Consider the following 16,352-nt stretch of genomic DNA (forward strand, 5'->3'; position numbering starts at 1 on the left):
TATCATGTTATGCATTCGTAATGCACAATCCACTGTCGTCTTATGCTCAGATTGCTGGAGATCCGGCCAGCGGTGCCCCTCCAGCGCGGCTTCTGTGTCCTCATAATCAGCCCTTGATGTGTTTTGAGCGCGTCCCTGCCTTCCCTGTCCCACACCTGGAATCAGCCTCTCTCCAAGGAGCTAAGGAAGGAGACCACTACTACTCCTGCTACATTTCTTGGTTCCCTGACCGGGAAGCGAGGTGATTAACAGACGGTCGAGGCAGCCCCTTAAGCAGCTTATGCCTGCCCTGTAGACCATCCCTGCGGGGGACTCCAGCCAGCTTGAGCCATGCGGATCCTGAGAGCACTCCCGGGTAGGCATTTGCCCTGGTGGAACTCCTGGAGCAGTGCACAGCAGGCTCCCGCGGAGGATCAACGCAGTGGCTAAACACCGGGAAGGAACTGGCCCTTTAAGTCCGGACATCTGAAACTTGGTAAGACTCATCTTTGGAACTCGCCCACTCCATTTGAGTGGAAGCGTGGCCTGATCACCCACGGCGTGCCTGTATCGGCACTTTGGTTTTTGTTTTTGACTCGACTTGAATTAATTGCTTGATACTTTGGTTTTTGTTTTTGATCTTGAATTAAATTGCTTGACAAACAGGTGTGCCTTTATTGGCACTTTGGTTTTGGTTCTGATTTTGACTTGGCTTAAATTGTTTGATGAACAGGTGTGCCTTTAACAACACTTTGGGTTTAGTTTTTATTTTGATTTAGTGTGACTTAGATGAGTGAGTGACCTTTTGCCCTTTCCTTCTTGTAGTGTGAATGTTGTTTTGTCTCCAGAGAAAAATAGGTCGGACACAAAGTAAGCCCACTCCGCTAGGAACTGTGTTAAAACATTTCAGGCCGGGCGCGGTGGCTCACGCCTGTAGTCCCAGCTACTCCGGAGGCTGAGGCAGGAGAATGGCGTAAACCCGGGAGGCGGAGCTTGCAGTGAGCTGAGATCCAGCCACTGCACTCCAGCCTGGGCAACAGAGCGAGACTCTGTCTCAAAAAAAAAAAAAGAAAAAAACAGAAAAACATTTCAAAAAGAAAAGTTTCAAAGAAATAAAAGGAAAGTCATCAAATCATCAAAACTTACTCTATTAAAATGCATGTTACAGAACCTTGAGAAAGGTTTTGCAGGAGATTATAGAGTTAAGTTAACCCCTTAGAGGTTAAGATCTCTGTGTGAATTAGAACTGCCCTCTTTTGGTGTCGGATGGCCCACCGAAGGAACTATAGACAAGGAACAATTGGCCATGTATTTAATGGTGGTGACAGGGGTTGGAGGACAGCCAGTGTACCTAGATCAAGTTCCTTTATATTGACTCATGGTTAAATATAATATAGACAAAACCAGCATAAATTTAGCCCTGTTTAACAGATTCTTGCAAAAAAGCCAAAAGTAAAAGTAACAGCAGCTTCACCAGCAGACACAGAGTTAAAAAGGGAGTCCCAGAAACAGCAAGAGAAGCCAGTTTTGCAGGAGCCGTCAGAGATAACAGAAATTCTTTCTCCATGTGTCCCAGCCTACCCCGCTTTACCGAGGCCAACAGCCCCCTCAGACACAAGATTCAGGAGCTAACATGCCCCAGGTCTCACCTCGAAGGGGAGGGTCGGAGCCTCAAGAGGCCAAAGAAGGAAGTCAAGATAGTCAAGTGGGCCTTCTCAGATCTGGTCTTGCTCAAGCTATGTAAATGCCTCTTAGGGAGACGCAAGGTATAATGACCAGGCCTACATCCGTGGGGGCAACAGACTTTCATCTATCAGCCCTTTTCAACCACTGATCTACTAAACTGGAAACACCCTGAACCCACCACCTTGCTCTCGGCAGCTAGAGCCCTGTGGAGCATGACTGTGTAGAGGTGTTGGACTCAAGTTTACTCTAGCAGACCTGACCTCCGGGACTAGCCTTGGGCATCAGTAGACTAGGAGCTATACATGGACGGGAACAGCTTCATCAACCCACAAGGAGAGAGATGTGCAGAGTATGCAGTGGTAACCCAGGACATGTCATTAAGCTGAGCTCATTGCTTTAACTTCGGCCTTAGAACTCAGTAAAGGTAAGACTGTCAACATTTACACTGACTCTCGGTATGCCTGTTTAACCCTCCAAGTGCATGGAGAATTATATGAAGAAAAGAGCCTGTTAAACTCTAGGAAAAAGGAAAAAAACACCCAGAGAATGCAACTAAGCTTCCGCGTTTGCAGAGGTACCGAGAAGCACTTCTGCAGAGGCTAAGAGTTGGTAGAAAAAAGCAAGTAGGCCAGGCATGGTGGCTTCAGCCTGTAACAACACTTTGAGGCTGAAGGCAGACGGATCCGAGGTCAGGAGATCGAGACCATCCCACAATGCTATAGTGAAAAGCCGTCTCTATAAGAAATAAATAAATAAATAAAAAACAATGAAGTGGTGGTAGCCTGTAGTCTCAACCTACTCGGGAGGCTGAAGGCAGAATAAGTGGGGAACCGGGTGAGACTTGCACGGTGAGCTGAGGATCCAGCCACTGCACTCCAGCCTGGGTGACGAAATTGAACTCCGTCTCAAAAAGAAAAAGAAAATAGTTTCCAGCTAAAATTTAAAACCCATCATTATAGAGGTATATTACTGGTAATAGAAGTCGCTTGCTGCTCCCTGTATTACACTTATTCCTTCCCAAATGATAAAGGTTTTACCAACATAGCGATTCATCAGCAAACTTCCAGCACAAAGTGTATTCCATAAAACACTATCGTTCTGTCTTGCAAAAGACTCAGAAAGTGAAAATAGAAGTGAGAGAACTCCCACTAGTGGTGAAAATTCTCAAAGGGGGGGATAAGGAAGGAGACCACTACTACTCCTGCTACAGAGCCTGTCTTGGTCCCACCAGAGATGCTGTGTAAAGGACCTTGGACGGGTGGCATTCATGCCTCACAGTTCTGGAGGCTCAAAGTTCGAGGTCAGGACGCCAGCATGGCTGGGTTCTGGCGAGGGCTCTTGTGGGTTGTGGACCTCCCGTGACTCCTCACGTGGCAGAAAGAGCGAGGGAGCTCTCCAGCGTCCCTTTGATGAGGGCGCTGATCCTGGTCATGAGGGTGTCACCTTCATGACCTACCCACTTCCAAAAGACCCCACTTTTTTTTTTTTTTTGAGATGGAGTCTCACTCTGTTGCCCAGGCTGGGGTGCAGTGGCACAGTCTCGGCTCACTGCAAGCTCTGCCTCCTGGGTTCACGCCGTTCTCCTGCCTCAGCCTCCCAAGTAGCTGGGACTGCAGGTGCCCACCACTACGCCCGGCTAATTTTTTGTATTTTTAGTAAAGATAGGGTTTCACCGTGTTAGTCAGGATGGTCTCGATCTCCTGACCTTGTGATCTGCCCACCTCGGCCTCCCAAAGTGCTGGGATTACAGGCATGAGCCACCATGCCTGGCCGACCCCACTTCTTAATACCATCACCTTGCAGGAGCCAGGGTTCCTTCCTTTCCTCCCTCCCTCCCTCCTTTCCTTTTCTCCTTTCTGAGACAGAGTCTTGCTCTGTCACCCAGGCTGGAGGGCAATGGAGTGATCTCAAGCTCACTGCAATCTCGGCCTCCCAGATTTAAGTGACTGTCCTGCCTTAGCCTCCCAAGTAGCTGGGATTACAGGCCTGCACCACCAGGCCCGGCTAATTTTGTATTTTTAGTAGAGACAGGTTTTCTCCATGTTGGTCGGGCTGGTCTGGAACTCCAACTTAGGTGATCCCATCCCAAAGTGCTGAGATGTTGAGCATGAGCCACCGCACCTGCCTAGGGGCCAGGGTTTCTTTTTTTTTTTTTTTGAGACGGAGTCTTGCTGTCACCCGGGCTGGAGTGCAGTGGCCGGATCTCAGCTCACTGCAAGCTCCGCCTCCCAGGTTTACGCCATTCTCCTGCCTCAGCCTCCCGAGTAGCTGGACTGGCTGCCTGCCCAGCTAGTTTTTGTATTTTTTTAGTAGAGACGGGGTTTCGCGGTGTTGGCAGGATGGTCGATCACCTGACCTTGTGATCCGCCCGATCCTGAGCATGGTGCTGGGATTACAGGCTTGAGCCACAGCCGGCCAGGGCCAGGGGTTTCAACAAACAGATCTTGGGGAGAACACATTCAGTCCATAGCAGAACCCTGGTTCCTTTTAGGGAAGATGGGCTTTGGAACTAGAATCTGAGTTCTGGTCTGCACACTGCTCCCAAGGTCACACTGCCCCTGAGGCCCTCTCCATGCACAGAATAGAGAAATCTCGGCATAAGTTTCCACAATACCCAACGGCCCCAGCCCTCTGGCTCCCTGAACAGGTGTGTGTCTCCCTTCAGAACAGAGCTGCTCAAACGTCACTGGGGTGTGGCCATGTGCAGGCCGAGGAGGATCACTGGAGCCCAGGAGGTGGAGGCTGCAGTGAGCTATGACTGTGCCATTGCACTCCAGCCTGAATGACAGAGTGAAACCCTGTTTCAAACAACAACAACAACAACAACAACAACAAAGCCTTTTGGAAGGGGCCTACAGGGAGGGGTGCTGGGGAAGGACAGAGTTCTAACCCACCAGTCAGTCCCAGAGCAGCAGCCCCGGGACCTCAGCTTGGGCCCCTCTAACGGTGGCTCCATGAACCAGGGGCAGGGGCTGCAGGGGACGAGAGGTTTAGGGATAACCCCATGGCCTGGGGGACCACGGTCTAGTTAAGGTTAGTGGCTGTGATGCTGTTCTTACTTCAAAACATTACGAAATTGTGGTAGAAAATGTGGTATTACAAAAATGTGGTACAAAATGCAAACAGTGTGGACGGACAGGAAGGAAGATCGAACGTCTGTTTCTGCCTGTCAGGGGTCATCCCACAGATGGCTCCTCGCGTCTTTTTTCAGCTCCGTACAAGCAGAGACTCAGAATGGCAGATCCTAATGCTGATTTTCTTCAATTTCCTGGCTTTTCCCCCAGTTTATTTATTAGCTTGCTAGTGCTGCCATGCAAAGGAACACAAAGTGAGGGGTTCATAACATCGGAAACTGACTTTGGGAGGCCGAGGCGGGCGGATCACTTGAGGTCAGGAGTTTGAGACCAGCCTGGCCAACGTGGTGAAACCCCGTCTCTACTAAAAATACAAAAATTAGCTGGGCGTGGTGGTGGGCGCCTGTAATCCCAGGTACTCAGGAGGCTGGGGCAGGAGAGTCACTTGAGCCAGGGCGGCGCAGGTTGCAGTGAGCCGAGATTGCGCCACCTGCACTCCAGCCTGGGTGACAGTGAGACTCCATCTTAAAACAACAACAAAAACAACAGAAGCTCACTGCCTAGCAGTCGGGAGGCCAGACATGGAGACCGAGGCTCGGGCAGGGCTGCTTCCTCCCCAGGGTCTTGAGGAGCATGCGCGTGGCTCTTGGGCTTCCAGATGTGCCACCCTGATTTCCACCCGCACCTTCACATGGCCCTCCCTATGTGTCTGTGTCCAAACTCACCTTTCTATGCTGACATCAGTCATATTGGATTAGGGCACATCCTACTCACCACATTTTAACTTGGTAACTTCTTTTTTTGTTTGTTTTTGTTTTTGTTTTTGAGACGGAGTCTCGCTCTGTCGCCGAGACTGGAGTGCAGTGGCCGGATCTCAGCTCACTGCAAGCTCCACCTCCCGGGTTTACGCCATTCTCCTGCCTCAGCCTCCCGAGTAGCTGGGACTACAGACGCTCGCCACCTCGCCCGGCTATTTTTTTGTATTTTTTACTAGAGACGGGGTTTCACCGGGTTAGCCAGGATGGTCTTGATCTCCTGACCTCGTGATCCGCCCGTCTCGGCCTCCCAAAGTGCTGGGATTACCGGCTTGAGCCACCGCGCCCGGCCTAACTTGGTAACTTCTACAAAGACCCTATTTCAGCCGGGTGCAGTGGCTCACACCTGTAATCCCAGCACTTTGGGAGGCTGAGGCAGGCAGATCTCCTGAGGTCAGGAGTTCGAGACCAACCTGACCAACGTGGCGAAATCCTGTCTCTACTAAAAATATAAGGAAAAAAGAAGCTAGGCGTGGTGACGTGCACCTCTCATCCCAGCTACTCCAGAGTCTGAGGAAGGAGAATTGCTTGAACCCAGGAGGCAGAAGTTGCAGTGAGCCGAGATTGCACCACTGCACTTCAGCCTGGGCAACAGAATGAGACTCTGTCTCAAAAAATTTTTTAAAAGACCCTGTTTCCACATAAGGTCACATTCTTTATTTATTTATTTTTCCAAGACGGTGTCTTGCTCTGGTGCCCAGGCTGCAGTGCGGTGGCACTATCTCTGCTCACTGCAACTCTGTCTCCCAGGTTCAAACAATTCTCCTGTCTCGGCCTTCCAAGTAGCTGGGATTACAGGTGCCTGCCACTATGCCAGGCTAATTTTTGTACTTTTAGTAGAGACGGGTTTCACCGTGTTGGTCAGGCCGGTCTCGAACTCCTGACCTCAGGTGATCCACTCCCGCCCTCGATCTCCCAAAGTGCTGGGATTATAGGCATAAGTCACCGTGCCCGGCCCACATAAAGTCACATTCTGAGGCACTAGGGGTTAGGACTCCAGCCTAAGAATTTAAATGTAAGGGGACCCAAGCCAGGCCATCTACCTAATCTCAGGCCCTCCCTGCAGTGGGCACGCATGGAGTCACCTTTTCAGTCCTTCTCCCTGGACACAACTGCAGTCTCCCATAGACGGCGGTGGCCGTGACACAGAGCCATGCCACACAGTGGGGCAGCCAGCACTCACTTGCCCTTCACAGAGAAACCGACCAGGTGTGGTGGTTCGTGCCTGTAGCTTCAGCACTGTGGGAGGCCAAGGCAGGCGGGTCTCTTGAGCCCAAGAGGTAGAGACCAGCCTGGGCAACATGGCAGGACCCTGTTTCTAGTAAATAAATGAATTGATTAAACCAAAAAATAAAGAAGCCACTGGGCTGATTCCCAGGTGGGCAAGGGCACAGGGGAGTGTAGGACGGCCACCACCGCTCCACAGTCCACAGCCCACACCCACAGAACGCAGTGGGGCCGCTGCGGCGATGAACCGAGTCTTGTTTGGTTTGTTTCTTGAGACGGGCGTGAGGTGAACGGTCTTCCTGTATCTTGGCGTTTTCTTTTTCCTTCCGAGCCACCGGTTCACAGCCTCTGTCCGCGCCGTCGTTTCTCCTGTGGGTTTGTGAGGGTGCGTCTGTCAGTGTTGAAGACACGGGACGCCCGGGCAGCAGAGCTGGGCTGGGGGCCTGGGGCTCCTCTGTGGTTGGCCATGTGCCTGCCAGGGATGTGGGAAACCAGCGAACAGAGCTATAACCACAGTATCGAGAAAGCCAAAATATTAGGTCTTGGAATCCAGGTGGAGGCGGGATGGAGGGAAACTGAGGCTCAGGACACCAAAGGATAGGGGAGCCACGTGGTATTTCCAAGGCTCCGTGTGTCCAGGAGCCCTGACTGGTGTGGTATCCAGAGAAGTGTCAGGCCGGGCTGGCTGGGGCAGCACTGGAGTGCGGTCCGCCGGGGGCGGGCGTGGGGCCTATACCAAGGCCCTGGGGAGAAGGTGAGCAGGCGAGCAGTGCCACCTCAGCTGCCCCGTCCGGGCTGGTGAGACACCACACCGCCTGGGGGAGGTGTGGCCAGGCCAATCTTGTGGGCACCCCGGGTCTCTGGGTGGAGTCTCCCCTCGGTGTACCTCCCTGGGGCTGCCCCCCAAAGCATCAGGGCCCAGGTGGGATGGAGGTGCAGTTGGCAACCCCAAAGGGCCAGACTGAACTGTGGGTTCCAATCACACCAGGAAGCTCAGAGCAGGCTCACACCTGTGGACCAGCACCGTCCCCTGGCCGCTTTCTCCCAGCCACGAAGGCTGTGGCTTCTACACCCCTCCTGCTGCTTCTTTTTAAAGGTTAAGGGGTGGGGGTAAGAAACCTGCACTGAGAGCCAGTGGGAGGGATGGGAGGTGGGGTGGAGACCTGCACTGCCGGCCAAACACCAAAGCCAGGCTGGCCTCCCCGCCCTGTTGCGGGCAGGTCTGGAATTTGAGCCCCGCCCTGAGCGGGGAGGGCCCTGCCTGACTGCTCGGTAGCTGGGAAGGGGCGGCTCCCCCAGGTGGGCCTACCACCCTTGCAATGCTCCGGTGCTGCAGATGGGGAACTGAAGCTAGGCTGGGCACCATTTCTCCTGCTCACCCACACCCACTGGTTTTCTGGGCTGGGAGCCCTGACAAGGGGTATTTGCGGAAGGCAGAGCCATAGGGCAGGTTCTGAGCTAGGTTCACGGTGGAGGTGGTCCCGACCCAGAGCCACCCCCTCCCCAGGTGACACTCCCTGCACCCTTCTGGCCTGTAGGTTCTCCCTGTGCCCCGCCCCCGGTCTCCACCCACCACGCTGGCTGCCAGCACACTCCGCACTGGGTGGGTGGATCTCTGTGTGCACCAGACTCAAGTCCAAGGCAGCCCCCCCACACCATTCCCCCACCCTGAGGTCACACCCTCAGGCTCAGATACCCCAGGGCCAGGCTGGTGTTGCTCAGGCAGCCAGCTCTGTGCGCTGGGCAGCTTCATCTGCCCGCCTAGGTGGCTCCACGGGGCGGGCCCCTTGGCCAGGGAGGGCGGGGCGCACAGGGAGACTTAAAGAGCGACCCAGGTCCCCACCCCGGCCTGACCACGCAGCTCCCACCATGGCGGAGACCAAGCTCCAGCTGTTTGTCAAGGTGCAGGGCAGACTGAGCTGCAGGGAGGGTGTCTGGGAGGGGGTGCTCTTCTGGCTTTGCTTTCTGGGGCAGGTTGTGGGGTGGGCCTCCCCAATAATGTCTGAGCCCCTTCCTGTGGGTGGCTAAGGGGACTCGGGCAGCCCTACAGAGGCTGAGTAAAGTGGGACCCAGAAAGTCACCCAGAGAGGGGTCCAGTGGCCCTGGTCCTGCTCCCAGCCTTGGCTCCTGGGCCCAGCCCAGTCTTCCGGAGGAGAGCCCCTTGGTGGGGAGGTACCAACCCGGCTGCCAGTGGTGGAGCTTAAGGTCAGTGTTCTAGGATTGGGGGTGCTGGGCCAGGCAGCCCCATCAGCTCTCAGGTCGGGGACTGGCGTGTGGGGGCTGGTGTGCTGCTGGCCACAGCGCCCAGTCTCGTGTGTGAATCACTCAGAAAACAGCTTGTGGGGCCTACCCCACCCCTGCAACCAGCTTTTGGGGACTGAGCCCAGGGGCCTGGCCTGTCCAGGCTCTGATAAGATTCCAGCGGCCAAGCCCGCTCCAGGCTTCAAGGCTCCCAGCAACTCTGCGTCCCTCCCCATGTCCTGGGGACCAAGTCAAGGGCCCTTACTGGGCACTTGGAAGTCGCGTCGACCAAGCTGGAGCTCTGGCGTCCCTCCAGTCCCGCTGGCAGTGGGAGGCGGGTCCCGCCCAGCCTGGTGGCAGGATGCCTGGGTCTGCTCCCAGCCCTGACCTCCCCCCAACCACCGCCCGCCACTCCACCCACCCAGGCGAGTGAGGATGGGGAGAGTGTGGGTCACTGCCCCTCCTGCCAGCGGCTCTTCATGGTCCTGCTCCTCAAGGGTGTACCCTTCACCCTTACCACAGTGGACACGCGCAGGTGAGGCGCCACCCTGGGGACCCCTGCCTGGCCTCACACACTGGTGGGCCGGCCTCCTCCCACCCTGCTGCTGCCCACAGGTCCCCGGACGTGCTGAAGGACTTCGCCCCCGGCTCGCAGCTGCCCATCCTGCTTTATGACAGCGATGCCAAGACAGACACGCTGCAGATCGAGGACTTTCTGGAGGAGACGCTGGGGCCGCCCGAGTGAGAGCCTGAGCAGGGTGGGAGGGGAAGAGGGGGCGCCCAGGAAGGACGCGCACAGGACAGAGCCCAGGAAGGCGCTGTGGGGTACTGTGGGGCCGGGACGGGGCTGCCCCCATTCTGATGGAGTCTCTCACCCCCTCATCCCGCAGCTTCCCCAGCCTGGCGCCTCGTTACAGGGAGTCCAACACTGCTGGCAACGACGTTTTCCACAAGTTCTCCGCGTTCATCAAGAACCCAGTGCCCGCGCAGGACGAAGGTGAAGCGGGGTCAGGGGGTTGGATGCCCAGGCGGGAGGGCGTCCTGGGCCAGGTCCTCACCTCGCCGCCCGCCCCTAGCCCTGTACCAGCAGCTGCTGCGCGCCCTCGCCAGGCTGGACAGCTACCTGCGCGCGCCCCTGGAGCACGAGCTGGCGCTGGAGCCGCAGCTGCGCGAGTCCCGCCGCCGCTTCCTGGACGGCGACCGGCTCACGCTGGCCGACTGTAGCCTACTGCCCAAGCTGCACATCGTCGACGTGAGCGCGGAGGGAGGGCGGGCGGGCAAGCCCGGCGCGCTGGGGGACGGCAGGTCCTGACTGCGCCCCGCGATCCTGCCCGCAGACGGTGTGCGCGCACTTCCGCCAGGCGCCCATCCCGGCGGGGCTGCGTGGCGTCCGCCGCTACCTGGACAGCGCGCTGCAGGAGAAGGAGTTCAAATACACTTGTCCGCACAGCGCCGAGATCCTGGCGGCCTACCGGCCCGCCGTGCACCCCCGCTAGCGCCCCACCCCGCGTCTGTCGCCCAATAAAGGCATCTTTGTCGGCAGTGAGGGTGTCCTGACATCTGAGGAGTCTCGTGATCACTTCCCATCCCCAAACCCCAGGGTGGGACGCTCAGCCTGAGAGCCCAGAACCACAGGGGCAGGAGAGCCGGGGGTCGGGCAGGTCCCATCCTCCATGTTAAGAAAGCGCAGACTCCAGGTCTCTTGCAACCGGTGGCCTCAGGGATCTCCAGGACCGGATTGGGCTCCCAAACCAGTCAGGCCGGGGTGGGGCGGGGTGCCCCAGGTGGATAGGGGCTGGTACATTCCTCAATCCTGTCCGGGGGCAGGCACTCCCCTCCCCGCAGGGCACTTCCACAGCATCTCAGGGTCTGCACAGGCCTTCTCCTGTGCGCATCCTCCTACGGGGCTCCGTGCCCTGCCTGGGTGCGGCCTGGGAGGGTGGGAACAAAGTTCTAAGCCTTGGGGAGCCCTCGCCCTGCCTGGCTGGGCCCCTCTCAGCTCCTGGGCTGGCAGGGCTGGAATAGCTGGATGGTCTGAGAGTGCTCACCTCCCTCCGGCCCAGCAAGGAAGTCTCCAGGGAACTGAGATGCTGCAGCATCTGTTCACATCCTGTGGCCCCACACCCAGCGTGCAGGCCCAGGGGCATTCCCTGATCCCTTCCCAGGCCAGTGCCAGGAGTCAGAACCCCACCAGAGCCTCCAACAGAGGGAGCGGTTTATTTGACAGGGAAGGAACTCGAGGAGACGCCTTAGTCCTGGCCCAGGACAGGCAGGTGGAGGTGGTGGTGTGTGGGGGGGTCTCTGATGAAGGCCTCGAAGACTGCCTGTCCCCTCACAGGCAGACTCCCCGTGGGGCCACACTTGTGCTGCACCTTCAGGTCTCATCAAAGTCCACGCCACCAGCTGGTTTCTTACTGAGAAGGAAGAGGGGTGTTACTATGGCACTGTGGTGTGGAGAAAGGGGTGGGGTCCAGGGTTGGACCCTGGGTGCAGGAAGGGGCCGGTGGGCGGGTACCTCTTGAACCCAGGGTTGATGAGCGACTCTCCTGGACACCGCCTCCTGACCCCAGGTCCAGGGCCACCTCTCTGGGGATCTGGGTCTGTGGGAAAACAGGATGGGGAGGCTCCTGAACCTGGCAGCATCCCAGCCACAACCTTCTCTGAATAGGCAGGCATTCTCTCTGGAGCATGAGGCTTATTCAGGGGAAACTGAGTTCCAGATTAAAGCGCACATCCCTACTTGAGTCACAGGTGTACATGCCTTACCTGGTAAGAAGAGCTGAGGCCCTGCAGGCCGAGGACTCTTCCTGGGGCTGGCAGCTGTCTCTTCTGCAGCTGGGGAGGAAAGCCCATAGGAACCCCACTGAGTGCCAGGAGTGGGGGCAAGAGCAGGGGACCCCAGTGAAGGTATGAGGTGCCCACCCCCAATCCTACCTGCCAGTCGCCGCTCCAGGCTCCACACGCGTTTTGCCAGGCCCAGTGTCAGCGCCTGCAGTCTGGAGGCTGCCTCTGGGCCTGGTACCTTGGAGAGGTCAAAGGCCAGTGCCGAGGGGCCCCCTGAAAGGGTCAGGGATGCTCTGTCCTCCTGCAGGGTGAGAGCCACAGCTTGCTGCTCACAGGCTGCCCTGGAAGAGGAGAGGTGCTGAGAGCTGTGACAGACCCTCCTCCTCCCCACCCACCTTCCTCCCTGCTTGGGTCTCACCTGAACCGGGGGGTGATGTCCTCAGCCGCACTCAGACCAAAACGGGCTTTCTAGAGAGCACAGGTGCTTGTCACCAGCTGCCTGGAACCCGAGATCCACTGGGAGCACCCGAAACCTGCCCGACCCCAGAGCCACTTGGGACCCCTAGCCAATGTGAGGACTACAGCTACAGGGCGGGCAGAGGGTGTGAGAGCCTTCTGGGGAATCCCAGATGTCGGTCACCCCAAACACGATCTGGACTGCAGGGAGGGGTGTGGCGGCTCCCAGACCCGCCCAGTTACCCACGAGGGCCGCCAGGCTGTCCGGCGTGAAGCAGGTGCTCCAAAGCTCCGCGGCGTCGGTCACGCTGGGGGAGAGGGCCTGTCAGGCGGGGCCGCCCGCGCAGCTCCCCGCACCCCTATCTCCCCGCGGACCCCCCACTCACTAGAGGTTGAAGCCGCCACCGTCCCCCTCCCCGCTTCCTTCCCCTTCGCAGTAGCACACGAAGCGGGGCGGCTCGGGGCCCGGCGGCAGCGTGCAGAGCGGCGGCGACAGCGGATCCATGGCGCCCGGTGAGCGGGAACCCGGCGGGGCGGGGCTGGGGCGCCGGGAGGGGCGGTGCTCTGCGGGCCCAGGGCTCCTGCGCGGAAGAACGGCTTCCGGAGCCGGGTGCAGGCCAGTCGCGGGCTTAGGGAGCTTGCGCGGGGCGGAGTCTGACTGGGGGCGGGGTCTTTAGGTGGAGGCGGGGTTAGGGGGTTGGGTTAGGGGCGGAGCTAAAGGCACAGGCCGGGCCCGGAGGACCCGGTACCCACGCAGGCTTCAGGCGACTAGAGGCCGGGTTTAGTGCGCGGGGTGGGCCGGAGCAGGGCGTCCTCGGTCAGGGATCCAGAGGCCCTGCCCCTAGCGCTGACCTCGCCGGGCGTGGGCTTCGCGGCGGGATCCTGGGCTCTGGCCCTCGCGCCCGCGAGCAGCCCCACTCGAACCTCGCCCCCTCCCGCCCCCGCCCTGGCTCCACGTCCACCCGAGTCCGGGTTCCCTCCGTGGCGCTGCGGGCACATCCTGGAGCCCCGCCCTCCCATCGTCTTCACACACCAACGGGAAGCTTCCTAACCCTCATTGTGAGAAGTTATGGTTGGCCCGGCAAGGTGACTGACGCCTGTAATCCCAGCACTTTGGGAGGCCAAGGCGAGCAGATTGCCAGAGTTCAGGAGTTCGAGACCAGTCTGGCCAACATGGTGAAACCCGCTCTCTACTAAAAACCCATAAAAATTAGCCGGGTGTGGTGGTGCACGCCTGTGAGGCAGAGGAATTGCTTGAACCAGGGAAGTGGAGGTTGCAGTGAGCCGAGATCGTGCCACTGCACTCCAGCCTGGGTAACAGAGTGAGACTCTGTCTAAAACAAACGAAAAAAGAAGTCACAGTACAGAGCGATCCCCAGGGAAGAAGACTTCTGTGCTCTCTGTCCTGCCCATGGTATTACTCCAGCTCCTCCTACGTGCCTGTTGTCCTAGGCCTGGACATCAATCAACAGACAAGGTCTCTGACTCCCTGGAGCTTGTAGGATCCAATAGGAGAGACACCACACTCTCAGGCAGGGCCAAGCGCCAGGAGAAACTGCAGCGGGTGCTATGAGGACAGGAGGAAGAGGATGGCTCCCACCAGGGACAGGGAGATCCCACGCAGAGGCCTGGCCACATAAACAACAGTTCTGTTCAAGGCTTGGCAAGAAGGCCAGGTTGGCAGCATGGTGCTGTGGGGAGGGTCAGTGGGGTTGTAGGCTATGCTTCTGTATGGGAGTGCTCCCACAGCAAGCCTGCCTCACCTCCTCCTGCCTCCCAGTTCACTCCCAGTCCTGGCTCCTGCACCCTGGGTCTCTGCACATGCTGCTGTTTCTGCCTGGCACACCCTTTCCCCAGATTCACATGCTTCCTTCGGGTCTTTACTCAAAAGTCACTTCAGCGAGCCCTTCCCTGGTGTTGTTCTGACATTTCAGCACGCTGCCCAGCTCTCACGTCCCGCTCTCCTGCCGTTTTCTTATTTTTCACCCTTCTCATTGTAGAAAGTACACTTTGGCTTGCTTTATTCTGGCAGTTAGCCCCCTGTTATACCCTCCTGGGTTTAGACCTTTCTGTACTCCCCTCGCCTTGGGCTGGACTTAATTAACAACTTGCTTCTGGCAACCAGAATAGGACAAAATTGCTCTTGAATTGCTGGGTGTGACAAGAGGCAGCCCTAAGTGGATGCCGATGGCCAGCAAGGGAGCTGGGAAGCTGACGCCCCAGCTGAGCCTTACTATGAGACCACATCATCGGCTGGCGGCTTGACCACAGCCTCCTGAAACTTTGTGCCAGAAGCCCAGAGTCCTGCCCTGCTGACACTGGGAGATAATGCACTTCTGCTGGGTTAAGCTGCTGCATTTGGGGTAACTTGTCACTCTGCAGTAAGTGACCAGTACACTTATTTATCCTGCCTATTGTCCATCACCCCAGGAGGTCCATGAGGACAGGGATTTCTGTCTGTTTTACTGCCAGTGTATCTGTCTTTTCAGCACTTACATAATGCCTGGCATGTACAGACACTGAATAAACATTGTGAATGAATGAATGAAGGGGGAGTGGCGGCTGTTGGAGGTTTAAGCAGGGGTGGATGGGAAGTGGCACGACTGACTTACATGTGTGAAGTCCGTATTCTGTGCTGTGAGGAGAGAGGACGGGAGGCTGCAGAGGTGGGGGAGAGGGGTGGACCATGAGCTCGGAGTGGAGGTGGAGAGAGGAAGAGGCAAAGAACGATCAAGGATGGCCCCGGCATTTGGGAAGAGAGGAACGGGGAGATTCATCCCCAAGATGACTGGGGTGGGGCAGATTCAGAGAAGATTGGGGGGCCTCTACTTTGTCGTGTAAACTCTGAGATGCTGGCTGTAGTAGGCCCCAGGTATCAGGCCCTAATCCTTGGGGCCTGTGAATACTATTATTTATGGAAAAGGCTGGGCACTGCATTCCAGCCTGGGCAACGGAGTGAGATCCTGTCCCCCCTCCCCCCCAAAAAAAAAGGAAAGAAAAGAAAGGGGTCTTTGCAGATGTGCCCTTGAGATGGGGCGATTATCCTGGATTACCCAGGGAGGCCCTCAGTGCCATCTCAAGGGCCTTATAAAATTGAGGCAGAGGAAGCCTTGAGACAGAAAAGAAGGCAGTGTGGCATGGAGGGAGGAACTGGAGCAATGCAGCCACAAGCCAAGGATTACAGGCTGCTATCAGAAGCCAGAAGAGGCCAGGCCCGGTGGCTCATGCCTGTAATCCCAGTGCTTTGGGAGGTTGGAGTGAGAGGATTGCTTAAGGCCAGGAGTTCAAGGCCAGCCTGGGCAAGACAGCAAGACCCATCTCTAAAAAGAAAACATTAGCCAGGCATAGTAATGCATGCCTGTAGTCCCAGCTACTTAGGAGGCTGAGGCAGGAGGACTGCTTGAGCCCAGGAGTTCAAGGCTTCAGTGAGCTGATTGTGCCATAGTACTCTGGCCTGGACATCAGAGCAAGCCTCTGTCTCAACAACAACCACAACAACAACAAAAGAGAAGACAAAGAAGCTAGAAGAGGTACAGGATTCTCCCTTGGAGCCCTCCAGAGGGAGCACTAAACCGTTGATACCTTGACCCTAGTAAACTGATTCCAACCTGGCCTCTGCCAAGCCAGGTTAACTGTGGCAGCCGTGAGGGAACTAACACAAGACCAGAAACAAAGATTAGTTACAAAACATGACAAGAACACTGCAAAACCTTCATTTCACTAGCCTCAGGCCGGGTCTGTGTGTGGGACTCAGGTGCTGGTTTTACGCTTTTGGTCTGCTGCACCCTAGTGTTTCCTGTCCTTGTTTCACACTGTAGCTTCAGCTACTGGTAGCTTTTTGCATTGGCTTCCCACGCCCCTCTGCACATCACTTTTTTTTTTTTTTTGAGATTGAGTTTGCTCTTGCTGCTCCCAGGCTAGGAGTGTGTGGTGCTATCTCCAGCCTACCACAAACCTCTGTGTCTCCTGGGTTCAACGATTTCCTGCCTCAGCCTCCCTGGAGTATCTGGGACTACAGGATGCCCACCACCACACCTGGCCTAATTTTTGTATTTTTTGTTTTTTTGAGACGCAGAGTCTGCCTCACGCC

General features: G+C 56.9%; 2 protein-coding genes across 4 annotated transcripts; one reads left to right on the forward strand and one right to left on the reverse strand.

The window, feature by feature from the left end:
* Positions 1–8,396: 8,396 nt before the first annotated feature.
* On the forward strand, positions 8,397–10,564 carry CLIC3 (chloride intracellular channel 3). Its single transcript, XM_003911047.4, has 6 exons — positions 8,397–8,683; positions 9,448–9,557; positions 9,638–9,763; positions 9,913–10,019; positions 10,099–10,274; positions 10,360–10,564. Exons 1-6 carry the CDS (start codon positions 8,651–8,653, stop codon positions 10,516–10,518), a joined length of 711 nt encoding a protein of 236 aa, XP_003911096.1. The 5' UTR covers positions 8,397–8,650; the 3' UTR covers positions 10,519–10,564.
* A 33-nt stretch (positions 10,565–10,597) lies between these two features.
* On the reverse strand, positions 10,598–12,831 carry PAXX (PAXX non-homologous end joining factor). 3 transcript variants are annotated; one of them, XM_017949453.3, is made up of 7 exons: positions 12,649–12,831; positions 12,510–12,570; positions 12,225–12,274; positions 11,957–12,147; positions 11,789–11,857; positions 11,538–11,622; positions 10,598–11,432 (listed from the first exon to the last, which is right to left on the reverse strand). In XM_017949453.3, the coding sequence occupies exons 1-7, from the start codon at positions 12,765–12,767 to the stop codon at positions 11,126–11,128; spliced, it is 882 nt and encodes a 293-aa protein (XP_017804942.2). In that variant the 5' UTR covers positions 12,768–12,831; the 3' UTR covers positions 10,598–11,125. The 3 variants fall into 3 exon arrangements, 2 of the variants coding, with proteins under 2 accessions (XP_017804942.2, XP_003911097.1); XR_638035.4 differs by having other exon boundaries at positions 11,217–11,436; positions 12,506–12,570; positions 12,649–12,789; XM_003911048.5 differs by having other exon boundaries at positions 11,218–11,436; positions 12,649–12,820.
* Between the last annotated feature and the right edge of the window lie 3,521 nt (positions 12,832–16,352).

Source organism: Papio anubis, chromosome 13 (assembly GCF_008728515.1).
Source record: "Papio anubis isolate 15944 chromosome 13, Panubis1.0, whole genome shotgun sequence".
Lineage (NCBI taxonomy): Eukaryota > Metazoa > Chordata > Mammalia > Primates > Cercopithecidae > Papio > Papio anubis.